The following is a 15,915-nucleotide window of genomic DNA, read 5'->3' as shown; positions in this document are numbered from 1 at the left end:
CTTTCACAGAAATGAGTTTAATACCAGTCAATCAGGAATTGCCTGATCAGCACTGGTTAAGCAATCTGCCTGATAATTTTTGCCATTCCCTATAAGGAAAGTGACCTGTAATAACATTATCTGCTTTTTGGCCTAGTTCAGCTTCCTTGTTCCTTTTCCTTTCTGTCTATAAAATTACTTCACTGTATAGCTCTTCAGAGATACCTTCTGTCTACTAGATTGGACTCTGAACCATACATGAATCACTGAATAAAACCTAAGGGATCTTTAAAATTTACTCAGTTGAGTTTTGTTTTTAAAAATTCCTAAGTGTAAGGAGGTTATTGATATTTCTCCCGGCAATCTTGATTCCAGCTTGTGCTTCATCCAGCCCAGCGTTTCTCATGATGTACTCTGCGTATAAGTTAAATAAGCAGGGTGACAGTGTATAGCCTTAACGTACTCCTTTTCCTATTTGGAACCAGTCTGTTATTCCATGTCCAATTCTAACTTCTGCTTCCTGACTTGCATATAGGTTTCTCAAGAGGCAGTCAGGTAGTCTGGTATTCCCATCTTTTTCAGAATTTTCCACAGTTTATTGTGATCCACACAGTCAAAGGCTTTGGCATAGTCAATAAAGCAGAAATAGATGTTTTTCTGGAACTCTCTTGCTTTTTTGATGATCCAGTGGATGTTGGCAATTTGATCTCTGGTTCCTCTGTATTTTCTAAAACCAGCTTGAACATCTGGAAGTTCACGGTTCATGTATTGCTGAAGCCTGGCTTAGAGAATTTTGAGCATTACTTTACTAGCGTGTGAGATGAGTGCAATTGTGTGATAGTTTGAGCATTCTTTGGCATTGCCTTTCTTTGGGATTTGACTGAAAACTGACCTTTTCCAGTCCTGTGGCCATGGCTGAGTTTTCCAAATTTGTGGGCATATTGAGTGCAGCACTTTCACAGCATCATCTTCCAGGATTTGGAATAGCTCAACTGGAATTCCATCACCTTCACTAGCTTTGTTCACTACCCTTATGACAGAAAGTGAAGAGGACTAAAAGAGCCTCTTGATGAAAGTGAAAGAAGAGAGTGAAAAAGTTGGCTTAAAGCTCAACATTCAGAAAATGAAGATCATGGCATCTGATTCCATCACTTCATGGGAAATAGATGGGGAAACAGTGGGAACAGTGTCAGACTTTATTTTTCTGGGCTCCAAAATCACTACAGATGGTGACTGCAGCCATGAAATTAAAAGACGCTTCCTCCTTGGAAGGAAAGTTATGACCAACCTAGATAGCATCTTCAAAAGCAGAGACATTACTTTGCCAACAAAGGTCTGTCTAGTCAAGGCTATGGTTTTTCCTGTGGTCATGTATGGATGTGAGATTTGGACTGTGAAGAAAGCTGAGCACTGAAAAATTGATGCTTTTGAACTGTGGTGTTGCAGAAGACTCTTGAGAGTCCCTTGGACTGAAAGGAGATCCTACCAGTCCATTCTGAAGGAGATCAGCCCTGGGATTTCTTTGGAGGGAATGATGCCAAAGCTGAAACTCCAGTACTTTGGCCACCTCATGCGAAGAGTTGACTCATTGGAAAAGACTGTGATGCTGGGAGGGATTGGGGGCAGGAGGAAAAGGGGACAACAGAGGATGAGATGGCTGGATGGCATCACCGACTCGATGGACGTGAGTTTGAGTGAACTCCTGGAGTTGGTGATGGACAGGGAGGCCTGGCATGCTGCGATTCATGGGGTCACAAAGAGTTGGACATGACTGAGCGACTGAACTGAACTGAACTGAACTGAATGAAGTAAAGGGAATGAGCATGGATAATTCCTTCACAAAGTGTCTGGGAAGCCAAAGACGAAGGGAGAGCAATAGATGAAGCTGTATAAGGTAGCAGATGAGCATAGTTTTGAAAGAGAGAGATGTTAGCCTCTGTGTGTGTGTGTGTGTGTGTGTGTGTGTGTGTATGTGAACCCCTCCCAGTGGCAATGAAAGTACCGAGTGGTAACCACTGAACCACCAGGGAATTCCTGATGTAAGCCAATAGCGTTCCAAAGAAAGATGGCGACTGAACTCACATATTATTCCCTTTCCCTTCAGAGAGTCTGCTAAAATAATAGTAAAAGAACACAAAAGCATTTTTAATGTAAATTTATAATGGTAAGAACAGAAGTTCTGTGAGAAGATGGGAGATTTTGAAAATGGATGGAAGATGAATAATGGATAGAACAGATACGGTAAGCCACAGCCCAAGTTGCTCATGGAAGGTGAGCAGATTAACCTCTACACAAATATGCACAAGAGAATCAACTATTCTCAATGAGTCAGAGGCTCCATGACAACCTATACAAAGAAGAATGTGCTCCCCTACTCAGAAAGCCTGGATCCAGGAATCCTGCAATGGGAATTCTATCTCCTCCCCAACACAGTCTTCTAATCTCCAAAACCCTGGGGATGGCTGAGAGTGGGAGGGATGACAGAGGAAGAGAGAGAGGAGAAAATCCAGGGAACCTAATCAGGGGACAGCTCACTGTTGCAGCCTTAACATCACCAAATACTACAAATGGGAAATGTAGACTATTGTGACTTACATATCATAGTTTCTTTATTTTTATTAAGATAAAACAGGTAACTTTTATCTGTTCAAATGCTATAGCCTTTATCTTCCCCAATTCTAACTTGATTGAAAGACAGCTGTCACTGGATCGGTGTTTGAAAGTTTGTCTCCTTCACAGAGATGTTCTGAGGTTGATCAGTTGCGAAGGAAAGAACAGTACATCTATTCACATTCACTCAAAGCCACTAGGCAAATGTTTTCTGCTCTAGCCAAAATTCCTACTAACAGTAACAATTGGCCTATTTCTGGAAATTGAAAAATGAAACAGAAAACCTGCAATGATTAATAAAGAAGAAGCCAAGTAAGAAATGTGAATATCTGTGTAAGACTCTTTTTGCATACTCCATTTAAATGATTGAGACAAAAAACATTACTTGCAAAGTCATGGTATAGATTCATTTTGGGGAAATGAGAAGGAGGGCAAAATCTAGTCTGGTCCCACTCCTGCAGCACAGAGGGACAACAAAGACATATTCACAAATTGGAGCAATGTTAAGCACAAGATAGTGAAGGAAAGCCTGAAAGGCACAGAACATGTTATGTGGTCTTTTCCTTCTGGAGGGTCATACAAGTTCAAATTACAAATAGAAGAAAAGGGATCCTATTTGCCCAGATTTTATCTTCAAGATTACAATCTGGTTTGAGTATAGAATAAAAAATAGACCATAAAATAAAGGATATATATGCATTAACCAATATAGTACTGAGCCAGAGAGGTTCAATAATGAATCTAAATAAGTCTGGCTGGAAAAAATCCTCATTTTTTTCTTACCATGAATCTGTCACACAGAAGGAGAGGGAAACAAAAAGCAAAGCTTAAATGTTTGTTAGGGCTCTGTGCTAGGCCCAATAAGCTTGTTACTCTACTTGTGTTCTTTAGTGAAGCCACAGTCTGTTATTAGTCACCTCTCCACTCTGCCCCTGTATAGCTGTACATACTTCAGTTTAGAAAAAGACAGAGAGAAAAATCAATTCATTCAGAAATTATCTCCTGACCACATATTATAATCCAAGAGTTCTACAACTGCAAGCAGAATAAAAATTAATCGAAGAGCATCACACACTTAGTAGGAATGACAAAGTGAAGACAGATAAATAAAAATTATTAAAAGAATCACACAGCCACCTATAAACTTATCAAAAAGATGAGCTCAGATCACAGGCAGAAAGAGAGGGATCTTCAGCAGTTTCCTACAGGTGGCTTGTTGGCTAGAAGAAGATACTAAAAATTATATTCAGAATTCATAAGAGCATTTGACCAAATAATTATAATGATCACCTGAAAGAATAATTTTATAAGAATATGAGTTAAATAGCAATTAAAAGATTAAAAATAATGAGAAAATTGCTCACATTTTGTGCTATATTACACTTACTTATAGAGTACCAGCAACTAAAATGGTATGCTATTAAGCAAAAATTTAAAGAACAAAGAATTCAATGAAAAAAATAAAAACAGGCATTTGATATAAGACAAAGGTAGCACTTCATGTAAGTAAGAATGGAGGCATGTTCAACAAACATGCTGGAAAAATGGTAATGCATTTAGAAAATATTTGTTAAACACATATACTTTACATAAAATAAAAATTGAAATGTATAAAAATCCCATAGAAGTGCAAATATTTTGAGTAACTTATACTATTTTAGTGAGAAAGACCTTGTAATACAACCAAAATAAGACACTACTAAGGCAAATATTGACAGATCTGATTTCATATAAATTTCAAACTCTTATACAGCAAAAATAAAGGAAAACAAACCCTTCCATTTAAAGATATGACAGAAAAGAAATAATATCTGCAATATATAAAAGACAAACATTGGCCATCCCTTTTACATAATGAGTTTATTTAAAAACATGTAAGCAAATGTAAAAAATAAGCACAACAAAAGGAAAATGGGTAGATGATTAAAATGCATATGCAAGCAGCTGAAGCAAAAAATACAAATAAATGTATAAATAAATCTTAGATATCATAATATTCAAGTAACTTTAAAGTGAAACAAAATAAAAACAAAGTTAACAAAGGTTAAAATAAATAAATAAGTATGCCACTGTTAACCAGCATGTGTGGAAATGGAAAAGTCTAGGTAGTGCGGGTAGAAATATAAACTAGTACACTGGAGAACTGTTTCATAACATGTATCAAAAGCCTTAATAAAGGACATGAACTAATAATTTTAGTTCTAGGAATTTATTTTAAGCAAATATATAAACATAACATAGTTATGGAAAAGTGCTTGTCATAGAATTGCACATATAAACAAAGTGTGAAAACCATTTAAAAATCTGTAAATTTGAGGATGCTAAGAAAAGTGGTCTGTCTCTTCAATAGAACTTAATACAGAAGTTAAGAAAAAAGAGGCAAATTCCTTGCACATGTACATAGAAAAACATGAAAACATATTGAAAAAACAAAGGAAGTTGCAAATAGATGTATATAATAGGATCCATTTGTATGTAATATAAACTATTACTATTTTATATGTTCAATAGTCATTGAACCACATTCTCTGTTCTAGCTACTGTTTTAAAAGGTAGTGACTCAAGAGTAAAAGAGATCAAGTTCTTATTTTTAGAAAACTTACATTCTAGTGAAAAGAGACAATAAATAAACAAGCAAATAAATAGTATGTTCAGTTCAGTTCAGTCACTTAGTCGTGTCTGACTCTTTGCGACCCCATGGACTGCAGCATGCCAGGCTTCCCTGTCCTTCACCAACTCCTGGAGCTTGCTCAAACTCATTGTCCACTGAGTTGGTGATGCATCCAACCATCTCATCTTCTGTTGTCCCCTTCTCCTACTTCCTTCAATCTTTCCCAGCATCAGGGTCTTTTCAAATGATTCAGTTCTTTGCATCAGGTGACCAAAGTATTGCAGCTTCAATTTCAGCATCAGTCCTTTCAATGAATATTCAGGACTGATTTCCTTTAGGAGGGGCTGGTTGGATCTCCTTGCAGTCCAAGGGACTCTGAAGAGTCTTCCCCTACACCACAGTTCAAAAGCATCAATTCTTTGACATTCAGCTTTCTCTATGGTCCAACACTCACATCCATACATGACTACTGGAAAAACCATAGCTTTGACTAGACAGACCTTTATTGGCAAAGTAATGTCTCTGCTTTTTAATAAGCTGTCTAGGTTGGTCAGTGTTCCCTGGTGGCTCAGAGGATAAAGCATCATCCTGCCATGTGGGAGACTCGGGTTTGATCCAGGGGTTTGATCCCTGGGTTGGGAAGATCCCCTGGGAAAGAAATGGCAACCCACTCCAGTATTCTTGCCTGGAGAATCCCATAGATAGAGGAGCCTGGTGGGCTACAGTCCACGGGGTCGCAAAGAGTTGGACACGACTGAGCAGGTTCACAGGTTGGTCATAGCTTTTCTTCCAAGGAACAAGCGTCTTTTAATTTCATGGCCACAGTCACCATCTGCAGTGACTTTGGAGCCCCCCCCAAAATAAAGTCTCTCACTGCTTCCATTGTTTCCCCATCTATTTGCCAAGAGTGATGGGACCAGATGCCATGATTTTCATTTTTTGAATGTTGAGTTTTAAGCCAGCTTTTTCACTCTCCTCTTTCATTTTCATCAAGAGGCTCTTTAGTTCCTCTTCATGTTCTGCCATGAGGGTGATGTCATCTGCATATCTGAGGTTATTGATATTTCTCCTGGGAATCTTGATTCTAGCTTGTGCTTCATCCTGCCTGGCATTTCACATGATGTACTCTGCATATAAGTTAAATAAGCAGAGTGACACTATACAGCTTTGACATACTCCTTTCCCAATTTGGAACCACTCCATTGTTCCATGTCCAGTTCTAACTAAATAGTATGTTAGATGATGGCAAGTGTTAAGAAGAAAACAATACAGCAAAGTAGAGGTTAAAGAGTGCTGAGCAGAAACAATTGCTATTTAATGTAGAGTCATCAGGAAAGACTTTTCCAGGTTCAGTACAATATCAGCAGAATTCTGAAGAAACTGAAGGTATATGACAGAAAAAAAAAACAAACAACTTTTTTTTTTTTTCAAACAGAGCATGAGCAAAGACCCCAAGATGGAAGCATGGCTGAGGGGACTGAGGACCAACAAGGAAGCAAGTATAGTTGGAAAGCAGAGAAACAAGGGAGAGAGGGCCAGAGAGGAAACTGATATAAGGCCTTGTGAGACACTATAGCACCAAATAGTTTTGCTAATAGTGAGATGGGAAACTCTTGAAAATTTTTAAGCAGAGGAGTGACAATTTACTCTGAATTTAAAATGGTCACTCCCCACACTGTGTGGAGAAGAGACTGAGAGACGATGGGGTAGAATATGATGACAATACAGGGGAATAAGTTAGAAGACGATTGCAACAATCCAGGAAAGAGATAATAGCAGCTTGTATTAGGATGGTACTTAATGCTACACATGGTCTGTGACCTGATTCAGGATGTATTTTGATGGCAGAACCAATAAGACTTGCTTGCCCTGGATATGTAAACTAGTTGTCTGGGATAATCAGTTTGAAAGTTCAAAAACATTCCCTTAAAATGGTATCCCAAATTACATCAATTCCAAGTCACTACTTGACCAAACTAACAAATATCTTGGATCAGCTTGCTCCTCAAATATGAACCCAAAAGCAAAGAGTACCTTTAACAGTTAGTAAATCACTTCTAATGCTCTAGTATTCACTAGTGATACCAGAATTCAGTTGAATCCCTTTCCAGCCCTGGATGGGCCCCTGATGGGTTATTGGCTCTCTCTACTATCACTGCGGAGGTCTGGCTAAATTCTTTTTCCCTCAATTTATTCTGAATAAGGCTAGAATTTTTCAAAGAGAACATAAGTTAAAAACTGGCAGTACTAAAAAAATAAAACAGTCTGCAGAAAACGTTACAAAGAACATTCAGTAATCATTTAACTGATGTTCATGTTAAAAACAAACATTTCTTGGAATTGAAAGAAAACTGATGAATGAAACCAAAAGTCTATTCTCTATAGTGGGGGTTGACCTGGAGTAACAGGACGTAGCTGTGGGGGGTGGGGGGGATGAACTTGTTTGTGAATCTGATTTTGATTTGATGGGATTGCTTAAATGCCTTCATTAGTTTATGCGTTTACTGAAATCTTAACATACATAGAAAATGCGGTTACACTGAGAGATTCTAAGGTGGAACAGTCACAGACTCTGTCTAATCTGTAGACTCAGAGCATGACAGTAGAGAAGATGTAGTGGAACAGACATAGACTCTATCTAATCTGTAGACTCAGAGTATGACAATAGAGAAGATGCAGGCACTCCTACAAGGCCCAGTATAGGAATGCAAAAACACACACTTACATAGAAATACTCAGAGGTACAGATTAGACACTAGAAGGAACTCTGCTGCTGAAGCCACTCCACTTGATATTTCTTATTCTGACAGATTTGATTTTCAAACAAATTATGTGCTGGGGAAATGAATTCACATGTGAATGTCTGCTTCAGGCCAAGCACTGGGTGAGATTAACCTACCTTATTTTTCTTTTAAATATTTTTGTTTATTTATTTGGTTGCACTGGGTCTTAGTTACAGCACGAGGGATCCTTAGCTGCAGCATATGGGGTCTAGTTCCCTGATCAGGGATTGAACCTGGGCCTCCTGCTTTGGGAGCCCAGAGTCCCAGGCACTGAACCACTAGGGAAATCCCTAACCTACCTTATTTTACCCTCATCCATGTTGTGTGAGTGGATGGTGCTACTGGCACAAATTCATTCCACCACTCACCTGCTTCTCTCCACGTAGGTCACCCTCTCCACGCTCAAGATATAAGCAAGTACAGCTAGAAACTGTTGGATCCTGGACTGAAACTAATGACTGACATTTAAATTTTGCTTACTAGAAAACACCTACAGTTTTCTTCTAAAACTAAGGAAAGATGTCTTATTAGAAGTACATCATGACAGCACCTCTTATATCTCCTTTGTGTCTCATGTCAACTCACTGATATAGCTACTAATATTCTCACATACAACTGGGAAAACAAACTCAGATAGATAGGTAATTTCCTTATTCAAGCATCGCACATTTTGTTCATCTATATGCTTCATGAACTATGTCTGAGATATGAAGATGAATAAGACAAATCTCCCACAACTGGAAGGAACACAGAGAGGTGGGATGTGTGAGGTTTGGGGGATGGGAGAAATGAGGTAGACAAGCAACAGCTACCATTGCAGCAGATTGCGACAGGAGCATCGTCAGAGTGGAGCAAGTTCCCTGAGACACCAGCACAGACAGCTCAGTATAGGTCCGTGAAGGAACAATGTTGCGACAGGAAACAAATGTTGTGGCCATCCAGCCAGCAGTCATTGCAGTAACCCCCAACTGTGCACCCTGAATGGATTCAGGATGGAGAAAAGCAGCATACTGGCCCTCAGTCACTGAGGTGCTTATTAAAGGAATTATTTCAATGAGTGTAGACTCTTGGGCTTTTTATATAAAGAAAAGCACAAAATTCACTAACTTGGGATGTCTGGGTTTTTTTTGAATTAACAGTAATCTTTTGATGTTTTGACTACATGGTCTCTGTGGAAAAAATTCCTGTATAATTCTGGCTCCATCCTTACCTCTCCAGAGCAGTCTCTTAGAGTTATCTGAGAGGCTGTGTCCTAAGCTTAAGTCCTCAGTTTTAGCCACCAAATAAAACATAACTCCCAACATTTAGGTTGTAATTTTTTTTTCTCAGTCAAAAACAGCTAATTCAGGGGAAAAAAGGTCTTTTATGGGAAATTAAAATAACAAGTTTAATTAGCACTCGGAAGATGCTTCTCTCTTTTGTCCTTGAGTGACTTAGGAACTAGAGAAAGAAAGCAGTTGAACAAATACTCTACTGTGCCCTTGTCGCCTCCCGATTTCTTTCCCTTTCCTGTTCTGTTCTGTTCACTTCCTAGCACTCTTCCCTGGTGGCTCAGTGGTAAAGAAACTGCCTGCCAATTCAGGAGACACAGATTCGATCCCTGGGTCTGGAAGATCCCTTGGAGAAGAAAATGGCAACCCATTCCAGTATTCTTGCCTAGGAAATCCCATGGACAGAGGAGCTTGGAGGGCTACAGGCCATGGGGTCCCAAAGGGTCAGACTCAACTCAGTGACTAAACAACTACATGGCATCTCATTCCTAACACACACCCATGAACATGTCTTCCATCTCAGTAATTTTAACACCCAGGAAATGCAATATCAATAAATAAGCAAGCAAGCAGTATTTCTTTGAATCAGCAGAAATTTTCTAAAGATAAAAGCCAATATAGAAGTGAAACCAGTGTTTTACTTTCTGTTTGAAGTATAAAATCAGGTCTTTTACCACAGAGGCGGCTGAAGTCTAGGCTGAAGATTCAGACAGCAAACTACCAGACTTAGGGAAGAAATCTTCTCTACTTTCTCCTTAATATCATTGGAGCAAACCAAAGACAGGAGCTTGACTTCAAGGAGACAGGAGAGAAATGGGGTACACAGAGAGAAATAACAACATACTCAGACTCTAAAATAGAAACAAAAATTGATGAAAAGAAGCATGGGAAGAACTAGAGACACAAGCAGGTTAAGGTATGCTAAGAACACAAATACGAATCTAACATTCTCATTGCTACAATAAACAGCTCCCCAAATGGGAGAAAGGTAGTACATTATCGAAACAATTCAACAATTTGGCAATTTCTGTTGACAAAAAAAAGTAAATCTAGACTTAAGTAAAAAGAAACTTTATTTGAAAGAATTATTGCAATAAGGGGAAACAGACTATTGTAAATAGAGAAAACAATCCAAACTCTGAACTGCAAGCATCTCAAAGGTCAGGCAGAAAAAAATTTTCTTTTATGGGAAAGGGTCAACAAGAACTTAATATTGTGGAAGTGGGATACTCAGGGAATGTTTTATTCTTAGGAGGGATCATTAAGGAAGAGTTTTATGCTGGGTCAGGAAGTGGGTGGGTCAAAGTTCCAGGGACTGTAGAAAGGAGAGAAGCTTAACACATGTTTAGTTTCAAGCACTTTTTAATTGGTCAGTGGGGAAAACATCTCAGATAATGTTTTGTGAGGCAATGAATGGGAATTTAAAGGGTCTGTGTCTGCCCCATTTTAAGTAAAAAAGGGAGACTTATCTAAGGTGAGCCTTATCTAAGTTATGGTGGTTCTTTGAGGCAAGTTTTTTCTCAGAATACAAAAGTATGAATGGATTTCTTCAACAACCCCTGCTTTCCAGGAATAAAGGACTTAGCAAAAGTTTAACATAGCAACTTGTACATGAATCATAATCAGATCAAATCAGATCAGTCGCTCAGTCGTGTCCGACTCTTTGCAACCCCATGAATCGCAGCACGCCAGGCCTCCCTGTCCATCACCAACTCCCGGAGTTCACTGAGACTCACGTCCATTGAGTCAGTGATGCCATCCAGCCATCTCATCCTCTGGCGTCCCCTTCTCCTCCTGCCCCCAATCCCTCCCAGCATCACAGTCTTTTCCAATGAGTCAACTCTTCGCACGAGGTGGCCAAAGTACTGGAGTTTCAGCTTTAGCATCATTCATTCCTTCCAAAGAAATCCCAGGGCTGATCTCCTTCAGAATGGACTGATTGGATCTCCTTGCAGCCCAAGTGACTCACAAGAGTCTTCTCCAACACCATAGTTCAAAAGCATCAATTCTTTGGCGCTCAGCCTTCTTCACAGTCCAACTCTCACATCCATACATGACCACAGGAAAAACCATAGCCTTGACTAGACAGACCTTTGTTGGCAAAGTAATGTCTCTGCTTTTGAAGATGCTATCTAGGTTGGTCATAACTTTCCTTCCAAGGAGGAAGTGTCTTTTAATTTCATGGCTGCAGTCACCATCTGCAGTGATTTTGGAGCCCAGAAAAATAAAGTCTGACACTGTTTCCACTGTTTCCCCATCTATTTCCCATGAAGTGATGGGACCAGATGCCATGATCTTCGTTTTCTGAATGTTGAGCTTTAAGCCAACTTTTTCACTCTCCACTTTCACTTTCATCAAGAAGCTTTTTAGTTCCTCTTCAGTTTCTGCCATAAGGGTGGTGTCATCTGCATATCTGAGGTTATTGATATTTCTCCCGGCAATCTTGATTCCAGTTTGTTGTTCCATGTCCAGTTCTAACAGAAGATAACCAGGATTAAAAAAGAGAGGGCACAAATAGAAAACAAAAAATAAAATGGCAAACTTATGCTCTACATATCGATAGCTGCATTAAATGTGAATAGTCTAAATAAACCAATTAAAAGAGATTAGCAGCGGCGGAGGAGAGCGGGAGGCCGGACGGGGCGGGGAGAGCGGCGGGTCGGCGGGAGGACGCGCGGCGCGTACGGCGGAAACCGCAGGTCTCGTGCCGCGCCGCGACCCCCGCGCCCCTGCCGTCCGCGCCCACGGCCGCCCCCCGCCGCCCGCTGGCCAGTGCTCGCAGCGCCGCGCCCGCGCGCCCTCGGTGGGCTCCCGAGCCATGCCCGCCGCGCTCCCGCCAAAGTTTGTGGGCTCTCGCTGAAGGGCCGCGGCGCCCCCGCGCCCCGCTCCGGCCAGGAGCCTTCACGTAAATGGGTCCAGTCATGCCTCCCAGCAAGAAACCGGAAAGCTCAGGAATTAGCGTCTCCAGAGGGCTGAGTCAGTGTTACCGGGGCAGCGGTTTCTCCAAGGCCCTGCAGGAAGACGATGACCTCGACTTCCCCTTGCCCGACATCCGACTAGAGGAGGAGGCCATGGAAGATGAGGAGCTGACCAACCTGAACTGGCTGCACGAGAGCAAGAACCTGCTGAAGAGCTTCGGGGACTCGGTCCTGCGCAGCGTCAGCCCGGTCCAGGACCTGGACGACGACCCGCCGCCGTCGCCCGCCCACTCCGACGTGCCCTACGACGCCATCTAGAACCCCAACTGCAAGCCCCCCTACTCCTTCAGCTGCCACATATTCATGGCCATCGAGGACTCGCCCACCAAGCGCCTGCCCGTCAAGTATATCCACAACTGGATCTTGGAACACTTTCCGTATTTTGCAAAGGCACCTACTGGGTGGAAAAACTCAGTGAGACACAACTTGTCCTTGAATAAGTGTTTTAAGAAAGTGGACAAAGAGAGGAGTCAGAGTATCGGGAAAGGGTCATTGTGGTGCATAGACCCAGAGTATAGACAAAATCTACTTCAGGCTTTGAAAAAGACACCTTATCACCCACACTCGAATGTGTTCAGTACACCCCCCGCCTCTTCTCAGGCATATCAAAGCACATCAGGTCCACCCCTCTGGCCAGGCAGCACCTTCTTCAAGAGGAACGGAGCCCTCCTGCAAGAACTTGACATTGACGCTGCCACTGCCATGATGCTTTTGAACACTCCCCCTGAGATACAAGCAGGTTTTCCTCCGGGAGTGATACAGAACGGAACGCGGGTTCTGAGCCGAGGCCTGTTCTCCGGGGTCCGGCCGTTGCCAGTCGCGCCCATTGGGATGACAGCGGCTGTGAGGAACTGCCTCCCCGGCTGCCGCCTGCGGACTGAGAGCGAGCCGGCGTGCGGCTCCCCGGTGGTCAGTGGGGACCCCAAGGAGGACCACACCTACAGCAGCGCCAAGGCCGCCGCCGCCCGCAGCGCCTCGCCCGCCAGCGACTGCGCCTTGTCCTCCTCTGCCGACGAGCCCGACGAGGTCGCCGCCAAGGGGGGCCCGGAGGGCAGAGAGGGCAGCTTCCCTAGCCGCGAGAGCCACAGCGAGCCGGAGGAGGACGGCCGGCCGCGCGGCCCCCGGGAGGCCCCGGGCGACTGCGGCCCCGCGCACAAGAAGCGGCCGCCCGCGGCCAAGGCGCGGAAGGTGCCCAGCGACACGCTGACCCTCAAAAACAGACGCACGGAGAAGCCCCCCGAGAGCGACGACGAGGAGATGAAGGAGGCGGCGGGCTCGCTCCTGCACCTGGCGGGCATCCGGTCCTGCCTGAACAACATCACCAATCGGACGGCAAAGGAGCAGAAGGAGCAAAAGGAAACAGCGAAAAATTAACAAAAAGTCACTGATTTATTTTGAACTTACAGCCATTTGGTTTCAGCATGTCAGGAGATTTCTAATGATTTGTGGCAATATCAGCAATTTATTGTTTTCTTTTTCCTTTGGTTTGGTTTTCTTTCTTTTCTTTGCTTTTTTTTTTTAATTTGTCCCCCACCCCAGTTTTGGACCCTTAAGAATTTTATGTTTAAAGGAGATTGAAGCCATAGAACTCATATTGACACTCAGCCGTTTTACAAAAGCTTTTCATTACCTGAAGTCAAAACCGAAAAAGCCAAAATGACATTGCTTCCTCCAGCTTGTCTCAGAATCCCGGGGCTGAATCCACAGGGACTCAGCGGTAATGCCACGGGCACACACACCCAGCACTAAGGCCCATGTGCAAGGTCACCATCGATCAGGCCCAACCTTTAGGTTTAAGAGGGCAGGGTGTGCACCCAGCTGGGGTCAATGAGTGAGCCCACGTAAGGCAACTGAGGAGACAGAAGGACCCCTGGTCCCCCTAGGAGCAGACCCAGGCTAGTGGCACTGTGGCATCAGATGATGCCAGGAGAAGCCTTGGCGTGGCTCCACGCATGCAGTGTGAGGTGGGAGCAGGGCGGTCACCAGTCCTCTGTGCTTTTTAACCAGAAGCCCAGTAGTATCTCTGCAGGCGAACACTGGACCGCTCTTGTTCACCGGGTCTCAGTGACTCATGAGAAGAAACTGGGACAGTTTTTAATGATGTTGCTGATCATTGGATCCTGTTCTGTATTAAATGAAAAGCAGGTTACACAAGCCATAAGCCTGAAGGTTGGTCCTCTAATATGCGCCTGTGCACACACATACACACCACACACACGAAAGAGGGGCGGGGGTGGGGGTGGGGGGGGAAACTGATGCAAAAAACAAGCTATGTCTTCTTAACTGCCCAAGTGAAAATCAAGTTCCAAGAAATTACCATAGCTGTTAAGGAAATAATGGTACAAAACTTTTTCTGTCTGTCAAAATCACTTGATCCAAGTGAAAACAAAAAGTTGCGGACCTGCCATTAGTATTGTGGTGTATTTTTAAAAGATGAAAGGCACATTGATGGACAAACTAAAGTAAAACATGGCAAAAAAAGAAAAACAAAACTCCTAGACTGCCCTCAAAATGGAGTTTGCAATTAACGTCAGTCAGTATTCATCTTTCAAAGTGATTTCCACATTCAGCCGTGTAGCCAGCAGAAATTTCTGATCCACAATGCATAGAATTCCTTTGAAAAAAGAAAAAGAAAAAAAAAAATCACAAAAACACAAACTTTTTTTTATTCAAAAATAACAAAGTTCTTGTAAGGTAAATAATGTATTTAGCATGAATTATTTTCATATAAATATAGAAAATAGAGAAAAGAAAAAAAAAGAGATTAGCAATGTGAGTTAAAACAACAGCAAGAACTATATTGTTTACAAGAAACTCATCCCAACATAACAGCAGAGGTAATTTGAAAATAGAAAAGATGAAAAAAATAAATTATGTAAGAATTAAATTTTTTTAAAGTAGGAATGTCTATATTAAAATAATGTAAAAAGCAGAGACATTACTTTGCTGACAAAGGTCCATCTAGTCAAAGCTATGGCTTTTCCAGTAGTCATGTATGGATGTCAGAGTTGGACTATAAAGAAAGCTGAGTGCCGAAGAACTGATGTTTTGTACTGTGGTGTTGGAGAAGGCTCTTGAGAGTCCCTTGGACTGAAAGGAGGTCCAACCAGTCCCTCCTAAAGGAAATCAGTCCTGAATATTCATTGGAAGGACTGATGCTAAAGCTGAAGCTCCAATACTTTGGCCACCAGATGCAAAGAACTGACTCATTGGAAAAGACCCTGATGCTTGACTGAAGGTTGAAGAAGATTGATGAAGATTGAAGGCAGGAGGAGAAGAGGGATGACAGAGGCTGAGATGGTTGGATGGCATCACTGACTCAATGGACATGAATTTGGGCAAGTTCTGGGAGCTGGTGATGGACAAGGAAGCCCGGCGTGCTGCAGTCCATGGGGTTTCAAAGAGTCAGACACAACTAAGCGGCTGAACTGACTGAAACTTGAATTTATAATAAAATTTACTATGCAACAAAGAAATTATATAAGAACTAAAGGCCAACCAAGAAGATAACAGCAATTCTAAATGTGTATGCTCAAAACAGAGCATCATTTTAGAAAAAGTAGTAGAGTTGAAAGGATCAGTAGACAAATATACAATTTAGGTTGAAAATTTTCAATGGTTCTCTCTTAACTGGAAGATACTATATGAAATAACTAGATAGAAAATCATCAATAATATAGAAT

At 42.0% G+C, this 15,915-nt stretch overlaps 2 protein-coding genes across 2 annotated transcripts; both read left to right on the top strand.

The window, feature by feature from the left end:
* The first annotated feature begins 12,142 nt into the window (after nucleotides 1–12,142).
* Nucleotides 12,143–13,606, top strand: LOC123464984 (forkhead box protein N3-like). Its single transcript, XM_045162883.1, has one exon. The coding sequence runs from the start codon at nucleotides 12,536–12,538 to the stop codon at nucleotides 13,604–13,606; it is 1,071 nt and encodes a 356-aa protein (XP_045018818.1). The 5' UTR covers nucleotides 12,143–12,535.
* LOC123464985 (forkhead box protein N3-like) lies at nucleotides 12,164–12,490 on the top strand. Its single transcript, XM_045162884.1, has one exon. The coding sequence runs from the start codon at nucleotides 12,164–12,166 to the stop codon at nucleotides 12,488–12,490; it is 327 nt and encodes a 108-aa protein (XP_045018819.1).
* Nucleotides 13,607–15,915: the final 2,309 nt, after the last annotated feature.

The sequence above is a fragment of the Bubalus bubalis genome, chromosome 16, assembly GCF_019923935.1.
Source record: "Bubalus bubalis isolate 160015118507 breed Murrah chromosome 16, NDDB_SH_1, whole genome shotgun sequence".
Lineage (NCBI taxonomy): Eukaryota > Metazoa > Chordata > Mammalia > Artiodactyla > Bovidae > Bubalus > Bubalus bubalis.
The sequence above is the reverse complement of the archived record's forward strand: the minus strand, read 5'-3'. Positions and strand labels throughout refer to the sequence as shown.

What these genes read in the sequence shown, in the direction of transcription:
- LOC123464985 (XM_045162884.1), top strand. Translation starts at nt 12,164, where the DNA reads ATGGGTCCAGTCATGCCTCCCAGCAAGAAACCGGAAAGCTCAGGAATT.
- LOC123464984 (XM_045162883.1), top strand. Translation starts at nt 12,536, where the DNA reads ATGGCCATCGAGGACTCGCCCACCAAGCGCCTGCCCGTCAAGTATATC.